This window comes from Martes martes (assembly GCF_963455335.1).
Source record: "Martes martes genome assembly, chromosome: 12".
Classification (NCBI taxonomy): Eukaryota; Metazoa; Chordata; class Mammalia; order Carnivora; family Mustelidae; genus Martes; species Martes martes.
Window position 1 is genome coordinate 66,290,006 of NC_137900.1, and position 22,177 is coordinate 66,312,182.

General features: G+C 42.1%; 1 protein-coding gene across 1 annotated transcript in view; it reads left to right on the forward strand.

The window, feature by feature from the left end:
- Positions 1-13,264, forward strand: part of PLPPR1 (phospholipid phosphatase related 1) — a gene marked incomplete at both ends in the record, with an annotated part of 107,763 nt that extends 94,499 nt beyond the window's left edge. Inside the window, 4 exons of the mRNA XM_080820001.1 lie at positions 671-921; positions 4,218-4,394; positions 8,261-8,392; positions 13,232-13,264. Coding sequence (XP_080676127.1) covers positions 671-921; positions 4,218-4,394; positions 8,261-8,392; positions 13,232-13,264 — 593 coding nt within the window. The remainder of the gene's footprint in view (positions 1-670; positions 922-4,217; positions 4,395-8,260; positions 8,393-13,231) is intronic.
- Positions 13,265-22,177: the final 8,913 nt, after the last annotated feature.

The window sequence follows — 22,177 nt, forward strand, 5'->3', positions numbered from 1 at the left end:
TGCCCAACATCAAGTGAAACATCCAGTTCAATCAAGGTTTCTGGAATGACCTTTTTTCTCTCTTTTAGGGTTAACTCCCGCACAACCCCATGCACTCTCAGCTGCCGTTGATTTCTTAGATATCCCTTCGGAGTACTTGCATTTCCAAACAGGACCAGGGAGAATATGTTTTCTGTTGGAAAAAAGGGAACTAACTGCTGTTGAGTAGCTATTGAAACCAGGCACCGTAGTGGGCATTTTGGACCTATCCCATGTCATCTTTCCAACTTCTTTGTGAGGCATCACTGCCCCCAACCATGTTGTGACTGAGGGTCCCAAGGTTCAGAGAAGGCAAATAGTTAACACACAGTGAATGAATCAGCAAAGCTGGGGCTCGATGGAGGCAGATCTGTAGGACTCCAAAATTCTAGTTCTTTCCATTTGAAAGTGTTGCTTCCGCCTTACTTATACAAAATGATAACATGCGAACAGCAGAAGGTCTGCATCAGTTTAGAGGAAATAATGGTTGGGGAAGCAGGCACCAGTCCCTGCAAAGACAAAATCAGGGGACCGTCTGACTCCGGTGAGGTCCTCTTTGGTGGGTTGTTGTGGACTCTCACCGCTTCGTCTTCTCTCGGGGACAAAACTGTATCAACGTCATCATTCCTGATCATTTCCACTCTTCTTGTAGGGGTATTTGCCTTCGGACTTTTTGCTACTGACATTTTTGTAAACGCCGGGCAGGTGGTCACAGGGCACCTGACACCGTACTTCCTGACAGTGTGCAAGCCGAACTACACCAGTGCAGACTGCCGGGCACACCACCAGTTCATCAACAATGGGAACATTTGCACTGGGGACATGGAAGTGATAGAAAAGGCTCGGAGATCCTTTCCCTCCAAACACGCTGCTCTGAGCATTTACTCCGCCTTATATGCCACGGTGAGTACTGCAGTCCCGTTGTCACTCCCAAGACCAAGACGAGCGTTTGGCTGGGATGGGAGTCTCTCTTCCCCTCCTCACCTTCTTTCTCTTATCTCTGTCAGTTAGAGTGTTACAGGAAACGCGTGACAGCATGTTTCTCCTGTACGGCATCACGCTGTTGCCCCTACCCCCCTCCCCAACATCCCAGGGTAATATACTGACCTGCCAGAGGCTATTAATTGGGCAGTGTTGATTATCTCTTAGTCAGATATTCCCGTTTTACAGATGCAGAAACTGAGGCCCAGAGAATAGCTGAGAGCCCCCCAGTTTGGAGCTGGGACCTACGCTCTTGGCACCATGTCCAGGATTCTTCCACTTGCCCACAACAACACTCTTTGCCAAAGTTTTCATTGGTCCCAGAGCAGCACACATTTCTCATACCTGCCTACAAATTTGCAGGTGTGGGCCTTCAAGCACATGGCTGCTTGGGTAGTACAGCAGACCTGGGAGAAAAACACAGCTTCCCTCTGCTCCTCCTGACACTCTTCCTCTTTATCTGGCCAGAATAGATGGATAATACCACGTGAGCCCCAACGCCCAAAAGTTCACTTCTCACTGCTCCACAGATCATACAGGGTTCGACTGCCCCCGCTAGGGTGTAACATTCTCTTTACATTTTTTGCTTTCATTACAGAAAAAACCTGAAATGTGTCTCACATCTTAAAATACAAGAAGAAACAATGGTGTCCCTTTTATTTTCCTACTCTTTACCTGTGTCCATTTTGGGTTGACTTCATCTCCCCTTTCTCTGGCCTATGCTTCCTTAGAGCCAGGAGCATGGAATTAAAGAAGGGATCAGCTCAAAAGCTGGGTATCCCATGCCTTTACCTGTGGAAGAGCAACTATTGGCCAAAAACACACTTTTTCCTTACTTGAACTTAAGTTCCAGGTGTGACTAGTCTAGTGATTCTCAATGAAAGGGAGGGGAAGGAGAGGGCAGAGGAAAGACCCCCTTAAAATAATCCATTCTTCCCAGGGGTTCTGAGCAAGACTCACCCTACCCCCAGGGGAGCAGTTTCCCACAGTCTCCAGGGAGAGTAACTGTGCTCTCTGCTGAGAGCTCGCCTCTGATGGGAGAGTGTCTCTGACATCCCTGGACACAAATTCAAGGTGGAGAGAAGGTGACTGACTACATGTCCGGACTATTCAGCACAGTTTAAAATAAATTGCTGAATATTCTCTTTAAAACAATGGTTCCTTTGTGTCGAGCTCACAGGATCACATCTGTAGGATGAATTACCCAAAATTAGCTTTCCTAGTTATTCCTTTTAGGTCTACCTTTGAATGAGTATGCGATAAAAATTATTTCAGCTGCCGCTCATTAAGGAAACATGCATGTAGATAACAGAGAACCCTCAACTTACAAAACAGATCAGTTGTAGCTTGGTAAGCCTTTTTGCTTTATGATAGATCGATCGATTGATCGATCAATCGATTGGCAGGCCACATATTTTTTAAACAAAGAATATCCTCTCAGGCAGTCAGCATATTCTTCCACTTTCAAAATATCTGTTTGTACTGAATTATCTAGAACCAAATTTTATATGAAGCAATGTACTCTTGAACCCTTTTCTGTATATTGATCCAACTCAAGTCATTGCTGTGTGAAATTTGTGTAACACCACTATAAAAATTAATCTGTTACTCATAATAACCGATTGTCTCATCAGATGAGATATAAATTTCTTTTGATTAAAAAGAAGTCTGCTCACTCAGAGGAGATGCTGCTGTAGCAGTTGTTTTCGAGGATTCAGATATAATCCAATCCAAATCATGCTCACAGATGGACTATAATCAGATAAACCCTGATATAAGATTCCAACCGTGTGAACTCTTTTTGAGCCCCTACCATGTGTGAAGGGCTTTCAGAAATTACTCAACAAGGATGTCCTAAGTACTAATTAATACTGTGAAGAATATTAACCATAAGCCCATGCTCTTAATAGTTTGTAATCTTACAGGAAGGATTTATAAAGGGTATCCCTAAAAAACCCCACAAAAATATTAAATACTCAAGTTAAACATATCTGGTATAGATGTTAAGTAACGTCTGCTATACAGGGTCAGAATGGTGTCATGATGTGTTCTCATTTGTGTAGCTGATCGGACCACAGTTTTCCATAGCACATCTGTCACCAGTAATAGAGGATCCTGTCTGCCTGTATTCACACCACTGTTGTGAATGGTGAACTTAGGAAATTAAGTTTCCATGGTAATATTGTAGAATGCATCTATTTGAACTTGTCTGTGCTCAGGCCATAAAAATACACTAGAGACTATGAGTATTAGCAAACTATTTCTCAGAATTGCAAACTCACTTGTCAAATTTTTAAAGAAATTATGGGATGGATCAGTAATGCCCTCTAGTGGCTTCTTGTAACCATTACCAAAGGTGATTAACGACTTCTTTGGAAGAGGCTCTAGCCCAGGAGACACACATTTAAGAACCGAACCTCTGAAACTTGAAGAGTCTTGCCCAACTCCCCACAATGGACAAGAACAGTCTACATCTCAGGTATCATAAATTGCATCATCCTTTCCTCAGGTCAGGTCTTCCCAACCTTTTGGATGTCGTGGGACCCATAGAAAGGCTCAGTATTTTAAAGCACGCCAGAGTAAATGCATGGACAGAGCCAATCACAGCTGTTCCAAGGACTGTGAGAATCCATTTCCCAGCGCGGCTAAAACCTGTTTGTGTGACGCATTCATCCGAAAGTTCTATTTCCGTCAATGCTTTCATATTTCTTTCCTACGAGTGCGAAGAATCAGGTAGAACTGTGCGGGACACCAAAAGGGAAATGTATGGCCACTCGCCTACCTGGTCTTCTCTCCCATAAAATTCATTCTCACAGAGGGTTAATTTGGTCTCTGAGATTCCATACGGGTTTCCTAATACCCCCCAAGTGAATCTTGAATTTGTTGCATAAAAGATGCCTGTTCTAAAGCTGATCTTTATTCTGCAGCGGGTCCCTGCATCGCTATTTCTGTTTACCGGCCCCTAGAACACAGAGCAACACGACGCATGTGTGGCTGTGTGTGGTTCTCGCTGTACTGGTTTCCGACCCAGATTCTAACCTAAGTGACTTGATGGGATGTTCAAGCAGTCAGTGCGCCCGACTTGGCACGGCCCCGTTCGCCTCCGTTTGCACGTGCCGGCGCGCGTGTGTGTGTGTGTGTGTGTGTGTGTGTACGAGTGCGTGGGTTTGCGCCCCGCGCAGGCTGCCTCGCACTCACAGATCTCCGTCCTGTTCCAGATGTACATCACAAGCACAATCAAGACAAAGAGCAGTCGTCTGGCCAAACCCGTGCTGTGCTTGGGGACCCTCTGCTCCGCCTTCCTGACGGGCCTCAATCGGGTCTCCGAGTACCGGAACCACGGCTCCGACGTGATTGCCGGCTTCATCCTGGGCACCGCTGTAGCCCTGTTTCTGGTGGGTGGGCTTCCCTCCTTCTGTTTCCCCTGAAATTCTGTCCAGGGTCACGGCAAGTCGGATTAGCCAGACCGCTGAGCAAGTCCGTGTTCCTCCTGCCCCAGCCTCGTAAATTGCCATTTTTTCCCCTAAGGATTATGCATCCTATTGCCACAAAAAGGACTTCTAAAGTACATTTTCTTCCAGGAATCTGATTGCATATTCCCCATGGCAGTCAGGAAGAGGAATGCCAGGGGCCAATGGCTTGTCTCACTTCCTTCAACCCCTCCTGGGCTGAGGAGTGAGGCTTGGCAGACTAGTAATTTGGCGCACCTTCAAAGCAGTGTTTTTGTTGTTGTTGTTGAAGATTTTATTTATTTATGACACAGAGAGAGAGATAGCAAGAGAGGGAACACAAACAGGGGGAGTGGGAGAGGGAACAGCAGGCTTCCCCGTGGAGCAGGGAACCCAACACACAGGGCTCCATCCCAGGACCCTGGGATCATGACCTGAGCTGAAGGCAGATGCTTAACGACTGAGCCATCCAGGCATCCTCAAAGCATTGTTCTTTAAATATTTGCGCAGAAGGTATTGAGAGCAGAGGCTAAGTGTTGCTTGAGGGAAGAACGAAAACAAAGACCGTGGGTGGAAGCAAGACAGCCCCTTCTCAGGCACCCCAGAAGTTCAACTCTGGTCCATACTTATATATCCCACTCAGCAGTATGAAAACCCTCCTCTAGCCACACCCAAACTTTCTAAAAGACTTCTATTACCATCTAAACGTGGCTCTTGGGCAACTTGTTTCCACTCTAGGTGGCTTCTCAACTACATATAATAATCTTTCCGGAGAAGAGTTTGGGGTAATACAGTTTTCTCCATATCTTGACATTTCTGATGATTTTAGTTCCTCAAATAGATGGGGACCTTGCCACCTGCTCAGCTAGGAAATCTTTTCATCTGAGTTGGACTGGAAGTGAAGAGGTTAATTTTTATTGTTTTTGTCTTATTACAATTTTATTGAAGTATGCTAGGCCGATCATAAATGGCACAAGAAGCGTACAATTTGATAAATTTTTTTAAAGATTTTATTTATTTATTTGACAGAGATCACAGGTAGGCAGAGAAGCAGGCAGAGAGGGAGGAAGCAGGCTCCATGCTGAGCAGAGAGCCTGATGCGGGGCTCGATCCCAGGACCCTGGGATCATGACCTGAACCGAAGGCAGAGGCTTTAACCCACTGAGCCACCCAGGCGCCCCACAATGCCAGTCTTAATGGGGGCTTTGGACCAGAGTAGGCAGGAAGGGAGGAGGGACATCAAGGCTGTGATGGCTTTTGTGTTTTAGGGATAGCTTGTTGAATATGACCGGGGTTGAATATGACCAGACTCTGCCTACTTGTGATCTCTGTCTGTCAAATAAATAAATAAAATCTTTAAAAAAAAAAAGACTGGCATCCCACATAGATGCATTTCACAGTCCTGGGACCTAATTCTTTCTTGTCCTATCCCTCCTCCTTGCGCTACCTAATGCACAAAATAAACATATGCCTCTCCCCATCTCTAACTCGGAGTTTTCCAACTTTTTTACCTGCTGAGATACAGAAAATGCTCACATTTACTCAGAACACCGATCTCCCAGGGGAGCTTAGGAAGCTCCATTTTAATTCAAAATTATTTTTAATGGATCCAAGCTTTCTTCCTAAAGTAAAAGACAGAGGACTTCGGTGCAAATGGTCTGTATGAAGCTGCAGGAAAAACGGTGCTGAGACAGTCCTCAGATGCTGATATCCCCTAAGGAGTATTTTCCAATGACTGCTCTTTAAAAGAAGGAAAGAGTATGGGAGGCTTCAAGAGAAGAGATGGTTTTCAAAGACAGATAAGCAGTTCAAAAATGAAGGCTTGGGCTCAAAAGCCAAACAGTTCTGCTGCCCCTCAATCCTGGAGCCAGCGTTCCCAGCTAGAGAGAAAGAGCAGTGCTCACTGTCCCAAGCTACTGCATGAGGTTTTATGGGATGAAATTTGGCAAATCCTTTGCATTTTCTAAGGATCCATATACAAATTCTGCTTTGGTATTAAACTCGATTTTTCTGAGTAACTTGCAGCCCTGCTTCCTACCGCTCAGTTACTGTTTGCTCTGTTACTGGCTTCCCAGTGGATGGAACATATCAGACTTTTTTTTTTTTTTTTTCCACAAACGGTCTTTATGTAAGACCCAGAACTGCTACTGAGTCGCTCTGGCAGGAGAGAGACCCCACAGTCTCCCGCTATTTTCTGTGTGTGCCCACGTACACACTGCACATGCACTCACACTGAGCTTGGAAATGGGTCTTAGAGGAGACTGGAAGCTCTCCAAACTGGAGACTTGGAGAGGAGACAAGGAAAGAAGAGTCCGAGAACGGGAGCATACCTGCAGCCTACATGCATTCTTGTTTTGCATTTTCTGTGAAAATGAAATGGAGGGGGTGGGACTATTAAGTGAGCAATCACTACATGTTCTACCCTTTGTATACACCAAGTCACGTGCTCCTAGGACAAGCCTAACTGTATTCTTATCCTCATTTTATAGATGAAGAAAGTTAGGCTCAAAAATAAGTAACTTGCCCAATGGCCACCCAACCAAGAAAGCCATAAATCTCACCTGGGTCTTTCCAACTCCAGAGCTCCTATACCTCCCATTTCTCCCATTTCTTTAATGGAGGTGGTTTAATCAGACCTGGAGAGTGAGATGGAAGAAAGCCAAATAGAGAATAATTACATAAACGTTCTGCCGGGTTTGAAGAGTGACAGGAAAGATTCAAAGATACTGGGTGAGTGGGTGGCTCAGTCGATTATGTGTCTGCCTTTGGCTCGGGTCATGATCTCAAGGTCCTGGGATTGAGCCCCCATTGGGCACCCTACTCCCAGGAAACTTGCTTCTCCCTGCTTGTGCTCTCTCTCGCTATCTCTGTCTCTCTCTCAAATAAGTAAATAAGATCTTTTTAAAAAAGCTAAAATTTCCTTTAAAAAAAGATTCAGGGATCCTGGATGTAGAAACAAAGATTCAGAACAAGGGAAGAGAGAGCACAGAAAGAGACAGATAAACTCTATGAGGGCGAAAGAAGCAGAGAAGATGGTAAAGACAGACTCGGTTATGAAGGGGGCCTCAGTAGGAAATAAAGAAAAGTGAGCAGTAGTTTAGAGGGAGAGTGTTTTAATGGAAGCAACAGAGGAAATGTGCCCCTGAATTATTTAATCTCAAGCAAACAGTAGTCATATAATTTAAGGATGGTCATCTTGGGCTGGAGGTGAAGACTTGCTCACACTGATTATTTGCTCTGAGTTTGGCACTTGTGAAGAGGCAGGAGAGTATGGTGGTATGAACAAGGGGCTATGGAGTTAAAATCTCTCTGTGACCTTGAACAAGTTATCTAACTTCACCATGCCTCCTTGCCTAAGTTGGAGATGATAATAGTACCTCCCTTGTAAGATCGTTGAGTGGGTTACATGCAGGAAGGGAAAATTCTCAGGACAATGCCAGCCATGGAGCGTCCCTCAGTAAATGTTAGCTGTTATTAGGAGGTAGTTTACATTCATTGTGCCTTTTAATCACTACAAATCTATGAAAGAGGTGTTGTTATTTCCATTTTACAGGTGGGGAAACAGGCTCAATGGGGAAGATTGATTATCACGGACCTCGTGGTGATTGGTCAGATGGTTCTTCTGCTGTTAGAGGTGCTCAGCAAACACCTAGATTGTGCCCAAGGTCTTTGTGTGGTCCCTACCCACTGGCTCGAAGGGAAAAAAAGTCACGGTGGCAAAGACATTCTAGGGGAAAGGCCTGCCACCCTCCAAGAGGGCCAGACATTTATGGCTGCAATCTGACCTGGTCTTTTGTCCCCTCCACCTGCAGGGCATGTGTGTGGTCCATAACTTTAAAGGAACACAAGGATCTCCTTCCAAACCCAAACCCGAGGATCCCCGCGGAGTACCCCTCATGGCTTTCCCAAGGATAGAAAGCCCTCTGGAAACCTTAAGTGCACAGGTATAGTAAAGTAGTTTCAGCAAACCAAACCCACAGGCTCAAGGCCTATTAGCTTGGGAGGTAAATGAATCAGTTCCTCTACTAGAAGCAGGCAGGATACCACTGAATCCACTCAGCACTAACAAAAATCTGAGGTAAAGCCTCCAAGAACTTCAGGCTTCTCTCAATTAGTCTGGGTCTTGGCAATCATGAATCCTCAGGAAGTCCATAGTCATGTCTAACTTAAACCCCAACTGCTTCAAGACACCTTGACCTACTACATAATACCACATTTAGGAAATTCGGACCAATTATGAGAGAGGCCAGTTTGATTAAGTAACTGGACAATATTTGGAAAGAGAAAGGTTTTATTATATTCAGTGATAGATGTAGACTGGAAGCACTTTCAAAAGATGATGACGAAGTATTCTTTGGGATCCATTTTGATGATCCATTTGATGATTCAATGCAACCCTACTCACTTATTGTTGCCTCAGTCAGTTACTAGGTGTTTCACAAATACATCCTTTTTTGAACAAACACCTTTTGGATTGATAGGAGCATTCCCATTTCACAGATAAAATAGGAGTCCAAAAATGGCAATGTTCAATTAACTTGCCCAAGGCTGCATACCTTCAGTGGGAGAGCTGAGTTGAGTGGTTCTTTAAGCAGTCAGAGAATGAGGATAACCAATAACAAAATAGGGTTTTCACTGCCTTTTCTCAGTTGGCTGAGTCCTGCTAAAATGTTCTTCTATAATAATCTATTTATCTTGAAACCTTCTTTGTACTTATATTCTTACAAAACCGTTTTTATAGATAGTACAATGGAAAAGGAAATCACCTCCCATTAGAATTATGATGTACTTCAGAGAGTACAATATAGTATTTTTCCCTTTTATCAAACATCTCTCTGAGATGAATGGTCCTATTTTCTTTCACATTTAATGAAGTCTTTCTAATTTTATTAATAAGAAAAACAAAACAGTTAAGCCGTTTCTATTTTGGTAAAGCTAGAGCCCTCCATTAAGCCCAGTGCCAAGTGTTTTGTTTGTTTTCCCTTAACCTGTATTAAGGTGAAAATTTTGACTTTGTTTAATGAGAAAGAACATACTGAAAAATGTCTTACTGGTTTATTGATATTTGGCCTGTTGATGAGGGTTGAATGATAAAGTGATCCCTTGTAATGAGACCGTGAGACAGACTCTCTCTGGTCTTCCCTATCAAATTATGTTACTATACCTGATAAGATCAGAGTGGTTCCCCCTACTTTTGAGATGAAGCAACTGAAGACAAAGGTGAGTTTTAAAAGCAAATATTTACTGAGTTCCACAAACATGGCAATGTCTGTGTTCTTTTAAATGATGCCTACTTTGCCTTGAACATCCTGGTGTAAGGACACCCCCTTTCACCCCAGCCTTCTGCACACACTGCTCAGGTACTACCCTCTGTTGGAAACCACCTCCAGACTTCTGCCTTCTCCCTCAAACAATTAATAGTTGACCATCCCGGTCACAGAGACATCTAGGCCATATTTTGGGGGGTTCCACTTACCTTGAAAAATAAAGTGCCAAACAGAGTTTCAAAAACTGATCTTCCACAAGATAGATAAAAGATTCCTTCAACATATATATTATTATTCACTACAGACCGTAGTTGAACTTCTTTCAAATCTATCCATGTATCTTTATTTCCATGTCTGTCACCCTATCTGGTTAACAATGAGGTCTTTTCTTAATACACAGCCCTTCATGTGATTGTCTTGCCCAATGGAGGCCAAAGTGTCCCTTCTTATCTGCCCCTCCCCCCAAGAACTTGGAGATCTTTGAGGATCTGAACGCTGTGAACCATATCTTATGTACTCTCCATATTTCCTGGCATTCACTAGGTGTGAAACAAATGTTTGATGGATAGAGGCAAGCCAGAACCAAAACCTGAACTAAACACTTCAGACAAAACCGAGAACCTAAAATCAGACCATGGGCAGTCATTATCTGAATCTCCAAAGAAAATAGAAATTAATAAGGAATACCAGGACTTCTGTAGGCCAGGCAAAGCAAAGCTACAGGATGCTGGATAGAGAGATTACTTCTCAAGTGATGCCTTCCACACCAACTGTAGAAGACTCAAGTAACAAAGCAGCTGCTTTTAGTATCAAACGTTTCTATGTGTAGTTAGGATGATTATACTCTTTATTTGTTGGCCAAGAAAAGAAAATTAGCATTTATTGCAAGCGATCACATTGAGTCCTCACAGCAATTCTGCAACTGGTATTGTTAATTCTGTTTTGTAGATGAAGTAAGTGAAGCACAAGGAATTTAAGAAACATGCCCAAGGTCACCAAGTCAAAATTAAAACAGGCCCATCTAAGTCTTAAAGGCCCTACTCAATGTATGATACCCCACAGCCTGGCATTCCCCTCAAGGAAAATTCCATTTGGAAATCTACATCCCTTAGCATTCAAAGGAAGTATGCAGTAGGGATTTGTGTGTTTGAACTAAGCTACCACTCATCCAAAATAAATATGCCTGTATTTTCTCCTGGGGGCAAGAACTCTCTGGGAGACGCCAACACCTAGGTTTTCTATTAGAAGCTGGCTCCTTTGTAATTTCTGGGATAGAACCATCTTCCCAGGAAGAACTTTGGGGATCTGAGAGAAAATATGAACCTTTCTTCAGAGCATGCATTCATACATGTGAAATCCATCCCACTGTTCAAGACACCTCAAGAAGACTGGATAGGGAGGGGACCTGGTCACCCAACTTTTCTTCCTCCCAAGACCTTCTTTCTTTCCCTTTTGCCACATGGAGCCCCCACGGCTCCAGTGCTTTTTCTTCCTCTCTAAAACATCAACTCAGATTTGCATATTTATCTTCTGTGATTCCCCTTAGCATAGTTGATTGAGACAAGGTACATTTTCCAAGATCTTTCCCAAGTACTGAAGAAAAACCAAAAAATAAGTAATTACAGAATCCAACAAACCAAAAATGGTCAGGTTTCCAAAGCATGATTTTGTGGTCCTATAGAGTGAGTGTGATCTCACGGAGGCCCCATTCCAGGAACCCACAGAGTGATTTTGATCCTAAAGAGACAGGTGTGGAATTATCCATATTCTGCACCCCTGTGCCTACATGTACCCAAGCAGTCACCCTTAGTTTTGAGTAATTGTGGGCCTGTCAAACATAGTTTATATTAACAAAGAAATGAAGTTAAGAGGAAACAGTTATATTAACCTACTCTGGGTTGGTATAAAGTTTCTCAATGTCTCCAGATTTAGGGAGGGGGAGACATTTTTTTTCTTTAGCAGAAAAAGAATCCAATTTATGCTGATGCCCAGATGCCTGGAACCTTACTCCAAGAGGTTCTAATTCAGCAATTCTGAAGTAAAGTAATTTATATTTGAGAAAATATTCCCAGAGGAGTCAAATGGCCCCCTTGATTTGAAACTACTGATAGAAATTTGTATTAAATAGAAAAAAAGACCTGGAAAGTTACAGAGATCTGCCCAAATTCACTTAGTTACCAATTCATTTAGTTACCTTCAACTGTTGGATTACTTCATCTTTACCACTTCATCTCAGCTAGAATCTTATACACAAGTAAATGACCAAAGTATTGACCCCAGAAGTTTTTTTCAAAAAGGAAGCATCTTATAAAAGTAAAAACACAAAAGGAAAAGTTATTTTTCACACTGTGGCAAGCAATGCATCAAGCTCTAGTTCTCACAAATATGGCAGATAAAAGGACTTTGAAAAATAAAATACTCCATTTCTAAACTATGTAGTTGAGCTCTCAGGAATATACTATAAGTCTCTAGTGTCCTAAAAACAAACAGAAATCAAGAAACCCCCATAATAATCTATCAGATCTAACGCCACAGTTTCTTTTATTTCCCATCCCCACGGACTAGGGGTTTTAAGTTCAAACAAGAGGAAGTGTTGGGTCTGCAAAAAGGGGGTCCTGTATATATAAGTTATATAAAGAAGAGGTAGGGGTTGTATAAATGTGGTGTATATGCAAAAATTGATAGAATTACAAGGAAAAAAGACAAAGCTACAATCATAGTATAGATTATAACACATTTCTAATTAATAAGCAAACAAAATACAGTGAAGATACAGATGATTAGTAAGGTAGATCTAATGTGCATTGTATAGAGCCCTCAAAACACATGAAACATGAAAATAAACCACAGAGAAGTCTCAAGAAATTGTACAGTATCTGTATCACACAGATTACATTCTCTAGAGAAAAAATTCAAAGATATCTATACCTAAAAACAAAAACCCTACACATTTGAAAATATTAAACTCATTTCTATATAGCTCATGTCTCAAAGAATAAATCATACAGAAATTTTTCAAAAATTAGAACACATTAAAAGTGTGGGATACAGCTAAAGTTACTTTGAGATCCTTAGATGTTTTTATTAGAATATAACTGAATAAGTATAATATAAGATAATTCTATAGAGACCAAGTTTAGTTGAACAAATTGTTCTATTTTGGTTAAAAAATCAGGGAAGATTTAAGGGCACCAGGCTGTCTTAGTCAGTAAAGCATTCAACTCTTGTTCTCAGGGTCATGAGTTCCAGTCCCACATGGGGTGTAGAGATTACTTAAATAAATTAAAAAAAAAAAAAAAACTTAAAAAAAAATTTAAAAAAAACTTTAAAAAAATGTATCAGGGAAGATGTAATAGAGGAGGTGACAATTTAAGGGGCCCTGGAAGAGCATTTCAGGGAGAGGGAACAGCCTGTGCAAAGCCAGGAGACAGGAGCGCAAGGGCACAGCCTAGGAAGAGTGAGTGTGCACAGGAGTCAGTCAGCCCATGCTGAGTCTGCATCTGCTTGTCTTTGCAGAATCACTCTGCCTCCATGACCGAAGTCACCTGAGACAGCTGAGGTGTCACAAGCTGTTTTTTTTTAATCACCCTCCAATTCAATACTTCAAGACACACAGTTACTTGATGTCAAACTGTGAAGACAAGTATTATGTTTATCTAGTTAGAGGCTAATGTTTTGTACATTTTTTTGTATGAGGAAGTGATGTAGCTTGCCCTCATTTTTTTTCTTTTTTGGTCAGCTTTAATATATTTATGCCAGAATTTTAAACCAACAAAATTTTCTCCTTGTTCCAGTGTGCATTGAAGAACCACATTGATTCAATGATTGATGTTGTTTTGTGAAATTTGTACACGAACCTTCTTTTCTCAGTTTTATAGGCACAGAAATAAAATGAATATAACAGTTCACTTTAACCCTTTATTACTGTACTTGCTGCCTCCTCCAGAACTTTTGAATTTTAATGAAAGTTAACTTTTGAGTTGCAGGGAGGGCGATATTTGTTAATGGTAAATCTCAAAATCAATTGCGCAGAAAGAAATATTTCTTTCAAAAAGAACTTTTTGTCCTTGTCTCTTAACCTGTTTTGTATTCTAAGTTAAAGTAATCTATTAATGAAGTCACTTACTTACATAAACAAGTGGCAGAGACTCCTGGATTTGAGGGGTGTTGGGGCTACATGGTTCTCTCTTCAGTAATGGTTTCTCCTAGCTCAGAGACTCAAGGTCTTTCTGGAATCGTGTCCTTGGGCTGGCAGGTGACACTGCAGACTTCCTTCCAAAAAGCGACCTGTGCCAGTCTCCCCTGTCAACTCAACAGTTTTATATCTCATATTGTATGGACTTTATATGAAAATGAATATTTTACACTTTGCACAGTATTATTTTACAGAAAGGGTATCAGAGCATCTACAACCTAGAGCCCCAGAGCAACAGCTTGACTTTGTGGCTTTTAATTGTTCTAGAATTTTAACTGCATCTCATTTTTCTAGCATGGTAACAACTAATGTGTAACTCCTTTGAGAGAAGGAGCTCCCTTGTCTGTACCTATCAGAATGTTTTCTTGACACCTTCCATGTTGGCTCTTCTTAGCTTTTTTTTGTACATATTTTTTTTTTCTAAAGAGAAGAAAAAAAATTATCACAAAATGTATTCTGGCTCATGTTGTTTGTTTTAAGCTTCATCCACTGGGCAAAAGTATTTGAAGAGTCACGATGACGTGAACTCAAGGAATGTTTATACCTTTTAGTTCCGTGCCTGCTCAAATAAGCCTTTCTAGAGGCATGACTGGTAGGTCCTTTCATGCGGGAGTATGTGAGTGAGTGAGTGAATGTATGTGAGGAGGGGGTCTGTGGGTGTGTGTAGGCAAAATTTAAAAATTATTGAAATTATTAGAGCACTTGGAAACACAATCTGGATGCCTAACAAGCTACTTGGTTTTCAGCCTGCCCATATTTAAGTGGTCAATAAAAAGTTAGTCATTTTTAGGAAAAAAACTTACCTCTGCTAAATACAACTTTGCCTGATCTCTCATCTCATTCTGGCCTAAAGTGGTTTACGTTTCCACACACATACCTTCACATGCATCTTCTGAACGGTGTCTGGCTGATGAAGTTTGGTAAGCAGGCAAGGAAGGAAAGAGTGCTGAAAGCTCTATTCATCCCAGATGCCGTGCCCCCGTGCTTTCACGGAGGGAATCTGGTTGTTCTTGAGACAGCCCTGGGAAGCTGGGACGACCCCAAGGCAGTGCTGTACCTGTCAGTGCTGGTATTAGAATCCCAGTCTTCCTGACCTCACTATAGGAAGGTGCCTTTGAACCAAGGTTGCGTCTTTTCAAAGGTTTTTCAACCTGATCTGCTTGCTTAGATGGCTCAGGGGATAGTGTCGGTAAGAAAAGCACAGCATGAGAAAAATGCATTCTGTTACAAGAAGGAATAATTTGCAGGCTCAGAGCTCTCCACTTTGTATAAGCCACCTAAGCATAATGTTGCCCAATTTCTGAGCAATTCATTTTCTGAACAGATTTTAGGATTTTTTTTTTTTAATAACAACAATGAAGTCTTGATTTTATTTTCTTGTTCACGGTAAGACATTCTGAAAAATGCTGGCAGATTTTATTGATTTTATATTATCCATTTCTCATCGCAGCGAGAGGCCATTTAAATGTGTGACTCCCAGATGGTATTTCCAAGAACATAAGTCAAGTTGACTTATGAGTGAGTGTTATCCTTCTTTTTTCCATCCTGGTTTCCATCTAGGAGGCCTTTTCAAGTGTCACAAGAGCTCTAGCCACAGACTCTAGTTTCCTAGTCTTGGGCTTGGGAGTATTGGTACATAACTGAGTCAAGCTCCAGAGACCACCACACTGTGACACTTGGAAATAAGGGACATCTCTGGGCTCCCATCCCTGGGACCAGTGAGCTAATCTGATTCCTTCCATTATGCCATGGCAACCTTAGTATTGCCCCTAATTAGCCCCGAGTCACTTCACAGACCTCAAGTTGATCTTTGAAGCCTGCCACTTGAGTTTCATTTCTTAGGGCTAGGGACCCCTCCACACGGGCCTTCTGCAAAGACAAAGCCCTCCGGCTAACTAGGATGAGTGGTCACTATAGCCTCAGAATGAATCCCGTAATAAGCATTTCCTCTTTTTAAAGACAGCCCAGAAGAGCCTGTGAAGTCTGACCCCCTGTGAGAGGGAGGAGGGAAAGAACAAAAGAAAGGCTAAGGAAGCCTGTTGACCTGAACAGCTTCATAGAGCAAATAACTAAAGTTTGTCAAATAGACGGATTCCAAACATCCTCCTAATTTAGCTAAAGGAGACAATGACTCATTTGGAAGTAAAGAGAATTTGAATGGAGCCTGTAGGTAGTTAAACAATAAGTCTATTTAGATAAGGGAATGATAAGGATGAGGAAAAGCACTCATGAATGTGTGGGTGCCTCTCCTGGCAAATTCTAAAGAGCTCCCTATCAAGCCCTGATACAAGGGCTGTATGTTGCTCCTCTGAATCAGAGAATGCAAACAGGCATGATACCACACTCTCGAAGAGAGGGAGTGGGTCAAATGGGGTGATTTAGAGAGCAGAAGGGTCAGGAGTAGCCTTTTTGTTTCAAAATATAGGCTTGATTTCCGTGTTTTAGGCAGCTACTCTCTCAAGGGCACTGTGTATCTTGGAGGCTAACACATGCAATACTGGGTTGCCCCAGTTTGTTCTAAGGAGTAGGGTTGCAGTAAGGCTTATACCATGCCTGTCCTGCCAAATTCAAGATGCATACCAGAACCAGTCTGCCATTCCCTGCCATCCCCTGAACCACCATGGCAATCTTGTAGTGAGCACCAAGCCCCTTGCTTGCATCTAGTTCTTGATCCAAATGGCTCGGGATCAGTTGATACATTCATGGATATCCCGGGGTCAACTGACATATTGATACTCTACTCTCGAGCCCGTTGCCCCCTGTGGAGCCTGTTATGCCCCAATAACGGGTCCGTGATTAGAGGAGCGAGACTGATACAAAGCGAAGGTCAAGCAAAGCTTTATTTCGCACCAAGCATCAAGAATCTAACCGAACGTTTGGGGCCGCACCTCTGCCGCACCTCTTGCAAGAGAGGGCGACCCTTCTCTGTTTCACAATCTAGCTTTTAAGGGCAAAGGCCATGCGGTTGGGCCTGGCCACGCACAGGTGACCAATTGAATTACAATTTACCCTAGTAGACATTTGAATCAGCCTATTACACCTTGATTAGGATTGGTGCCAAGAGGGTTCCCAAAGGCCGGGGGCCCATACTTCTTGGTAGCTAGGGAGACAGTATGCAACCCCCTACTGATCGGATGTCTCCACCTGGCATGACCCACTTTTGTATCTGGGCTTTGTTACCTGGAGGTGGTTTCCGGGACTTGTTTTTAAGTGAATCCCTGGGGGAAGGGGAGCAGGGACAGTTTAAGGGTTATACAACAAGGTTTTTGTTTAACCTCAATGAAAGCCTCTTGCTAAAATATATAAATATAAAATAGGTCCTTACAGAGCCGTTAACTGCACACACAATTCTAAAATTAGAAATGACTCTGCCTGGGAAAGCAGCCTTTGTACCGCTCAAGGCTGGTGCCTCGGTCCTCAGTCAGGCTTGTGCATTTCAGGATCCTTTGTGTATCAGCATCTATAAAAGGTCACAGTCTAGGGGCTTCCCATGAAACCCAGTAAACCTATGCACAGAGCAAAGAATGAGGTGAATGTGAAGCTCTTTTCTTAAAGACAGTCTCTTTAAAAAAAGAGATGTACTTACTTTGCACATAGCTCTACTCTGATGGCCAGGATGGTTTTTCTATAGTTGACTGAACTAGATTTTTTTCTATTAATGGGTTTTCTTCTTTGTCCCAGTTTTTCTCATTCAGAGCAATGCTGGACAACATTCACTGAACCTTTCTTCCTGAGGCCAGAACACACCTCTGCTTGGTCTGCTCTTTCTTACTGTATGTATAGTAATCTCAGTCAAAGTGTTCTAGGCCCTGTGCCTCTGGACCAGGAGAAAGTCTGTCTTTTACTATTATGTGTTGAGCTAATCAAACTGAAGAATTATAAGGACCCTTACCACATCTGACCTCAATTATAGTGGAAGTTATAACAGATAAAAAAGATAAGAAAGGTAAGCTATAATAGATAAGGAAGGTAAGAAAGGATTGAATTATTTAATCCCTAGCAACAGAAACTTGTGTAGCTTCTGTTGTCAGGTGTCAAAACCAGTTGTCAATAATAGCTACATGAATTTTGAAGGAAGACTGTAAATTCTTCTGTATGGTAAAGGCATCTCTACTTCTGTCACCTTAGGTAAGTTAACCTCTCCAAAGCTTAGCATACTCATCTACAAAATGGAAATAATTTAGGGACTACCTATGCGGTGATAGTTAATTTTATGTGCCAACTTGACTGAACTAACTACAGGGTGCCCAGACCAGACATTTGGTCAAACATTATTCTGGATATGTCTGTGAGGGAATTCTTTTGGATGACATGAACCTTCCCATCAGTAGACTGAGAAAAGACGATTGCCCTCCTTAGGGTGGGTAGACCTCATCAAATCAATTGATTTGACAGAGATCACAGGTAGGCAGAGAGGCAGGCAGGCTCGTTGCTGAGCAGAGAGCCCGATGTGGGACTCGATCCCAGGACCCTGGGATCATGACCCGAGCTGAAGGCAGAGGCTTTAACCCACTGAGCCACCCAGGCGCCCGTCATCAAATCAATTGAAAGCTGAATGCAACAAAAAGGCTGATCCTCCCTGACGTGAGAGGGAACTCCTCTCCCCTGACTTTGTGAGCTAAGAAATTGTTCTCTTCCTGCTTTCAGATTCATACTGAAACATCAGGTCTTTTTGGATCTCAAGCCTGTTAGCTTTCAGGCTAGAACTTACATTATTAATGGGCTTTCGTGGTGCTCAGGCCTTTTTTTTTTAATTTTTTTTAAAGATTATATTTATTTATTTGACAGAGATCACAAGTAGGCAGAGAGGCAGGCAGAGAGACAGGAAGGGAAGCAGGCTCCTTGCCAAGCAGAGAGCCCAATGCGGGGCTCGATCCCAGGACCCTGAGATCATGACCTGAGTCGAAGGCAGAGGCTTTAACCCACTGAGCCACCCAGGCACCGTGGTGCTCAGACCTTTTAGACTCAGATTAGAATTACACCATCAGCTCTCTTGGGATTCCAGTTTGTTGATTACAGATCCTGGGACTTCTCAGCCTCCATAATTGCATGAGCCAAGTCCTTGTAATAAATTTCTTTATATACATTATGTTGGTTCTCTTTCTCTGGAGAACCCTAATACAGATTTTGGTTGTGAGAACATTCTAAAGAAACAGAGTTTTTCTGCATGGGTTTTGGGGTTTCTGGAAATGGTTCTTTATTCTGACTAGATTCAAAGATGCTAATGACTCCTTTTCAAGTAGTAAAGAGAACACTAATAGCCCATGGCATAATCTGGCAATAGGGACATGCAAAATATCACTACTAAATATTCAATCACTAATAAGAAGCAAGGGGCTGAGTGGCATTGTATATGATCTCTAAACATTTCTGGCAAACTAATGAATATAATGAGAGTGGCTAGCTGTTCTTAATGTCTCTGGACAAAGTAGGGAGAAATTTTTGAACCTAGGGATTTAAATTCCCAATGTATGTGCCTCATCAATGATCTGAAAGTTTCTCTATGCTCTCTGAAGAAGATCCTCATCCTCTGCAGTCACAGGGCTGAGATTGCTAAAAATCCAGTACAGAATCTTATCTGGTGACTAGCTCAATCGCAATGAAAACCAAACTCCCAGCCTCATAGTTTTCTATGATTTAAGTGAGGGCATTAGTGGGGAAAGTATGCCATAAATATTGTGAGGATTCAATTAAATGTCTCATGAAATTCCAGATGGTTTTTAATTTTTAATCCACCTTGCCCACCTTTCTTTTACAAAATTAGGTTGTGCAATTTGTCCTTCTACACTGCCTCAGGCCAAATCCAAAAGAGGGTGGGCTGCTGTGATGAGGGTAGTGTCCGTGATCATGATAGTCTTCAGTAGCAAAGAACAGAAAATTCCAATGTAAATGGCTTTAACAAATGAGAAAATTTATTTAATCCAATAACAAGAAATCCAAGGTCGAACTTCCATGAAAACCATGTAATTAGAACCTCAGTTCCATTTCTCTGTAATTCATTTGGCTTAGACTGTGTGTGTTGGTTTTGTCCTCAGGCTGGCCTCAGCATATCCTCAGCATTAAGATAAAGCAACATCCAAAGGAAAGAGTTGTGTTTCTTTGCTTTTTAAGATAAGAAAGATTTCCCCAAATTTCCGGAATGTCTCTTTCAGGCAATCTTCATTCTCTTCAGATGACATCCTGTTGGCAAAAATTATGTCACAAGTCTGTGTCTACACTACTCACTGGATGAAGGGAAAAAAACACCGTGATTGGTCAACACCACTTAGCACTCACCTGTGGGGGCTGGAATAAGTCTAGAATTACTGAAGCACAAGGACACACTTGGGTACTATTAGAAAAGAAAGGAAGAACTTTAGGCGACCGAGAGTACTTACCGCAGAGTTTTGAAACCGATGTAACTTTCTGCCAAAAGCAACCGTAATCCACTAAGAGCACATCAAAAAAAAAGATGAGATAGGGGCGCCTGGGTGGCTCAGTGGGTTTAAGCCTCTGCCTTCGGCTCAGGTCATGATCTCAGGGTCCTGAGATCGAGCCCCGCATCAGGCTCTCTGCTCAGCAGGGAGCCTGCTTCCTCCTCTCTGCCTGCCTCTCTGCCTACCTGTGATCTCTGTCTGTCAAATAAATAAATAAAGTCTTTAAAAAAAAAAAAAGATGAGATAAAAATGTTTGGTCATTGTATAATAACGAAACAGTAGAGTGGCAAGCCTTAGGGATAAAGAAATCCAGAGACTGAGGCATTGCCATGTCCTGTATTACAAATTACACACATTCAAAGGCACATAAATCTTTGCCTTTGAGGTAGACTGCCTAAACACCCTAGAAAGAGAATACTATAGAGTGAAAATATTGGGACTCCTAATTACACATAAATCAGAAGGTATGTAGTGGGGCGCCTGGGTGGCTCAGTGGGTTAAAGCCTCTGCCTTCGGCTCAGGTCATGATCTCAGGGTCCTGGGATCGAGCCCCGCATCGGGCTCTCTGCTCAGCAGGGAGCCTGCTTCCCTTCCTCTCTCTCTGCCTGCCTCTCTGCCTATCTGTGATCTGTCTGTCAAATAAATAAATAAAAAATCTTAAAAATTAAAAAATAAATAAATAAATAAACCAGAAGGTATGTAGTGTCTTACATATTTGTTTAAACCAGAGGGACATCTGCAGTATGCCAAAGGACACAAGAAAGGAGAGCATAGCTTAGGGAATCAAAATACCTGGACAAGTCAAATCAAGAGCAATCTTGGTCCACAAGTTCAAGAAAACATTCAAAATGCTTCAGAAACCGGAAAAGCACCTCCCCCAACTCACAATTTTCATTTCTTGTGAACACAGTAGAGGAAATAGGAAACACACATGGGACAAACTGTGCCGACTGGCGAGTCAATAGACCTTGCCAATAATGAATTTCATTTTTGTTCACCATCCGCCAAATGGGCATGGTCTTCAGTCATGTTGGGCATATAAGGTTAAGTCTTGACTATCTAAGCTGTCATGGTGGTCTCCCTCCCCTCGCTTGTGGTTGCTTTAGGCAGGAACATGTGACCCAGTTTTGGCCACTGACACATGGGGAAATCTAAGGGAGATCTTCTTCATGAGATACTGGGGCAGTTGATCAACATCTTAGAACAATAGGGGGGCTAGCCTAAGAGAATAAGTTAATGTGTTAAGGATGGCAGAGCAGAAAGATAGAAGGAATTTGGTTTATCATGACACTGCTGAAACTGGTCAATAAACCAAAGCCATCCTACCTTTGGGTTTCTTTGTAGAAGAGACAATAATTAGCCCATTGTTTAAACCAATTTTAGTCAGATTTTTCTAACCAAATAACAGGGGGAAACTAAATAATGGAGATGGAAGCTGAGGTACTAGGAACGCCTTGATAGAAGACCATGAAGGAGATAGGTTTCATTTTGCTGAAATCATATCCCTAGAAAGTAATATCTACATGGTGCTGGGATGAGTGGGTTTTCTTAATCCCAATGATTTATACTGCTTTTTAAATATAATGACAAAAAAATTAAAATAAATAAATAAATAAATATGATGACAGTATCCTGTACAGACTGTGGGTGTGTTCATGAAGGCCACGGGTGAAACCAGGAATAAGAAAGGATGATCTACTGATCTATCTGTAAAATGAAAATAGGATAACGTACAGCATGGTCACTATAGTTACTAACACCGTATTGTATACCTGAAATTTGCTACGAGAATAGATGCTCTCACCACACACACACACACACACACACACATACACAAATTGGTAAGTATGT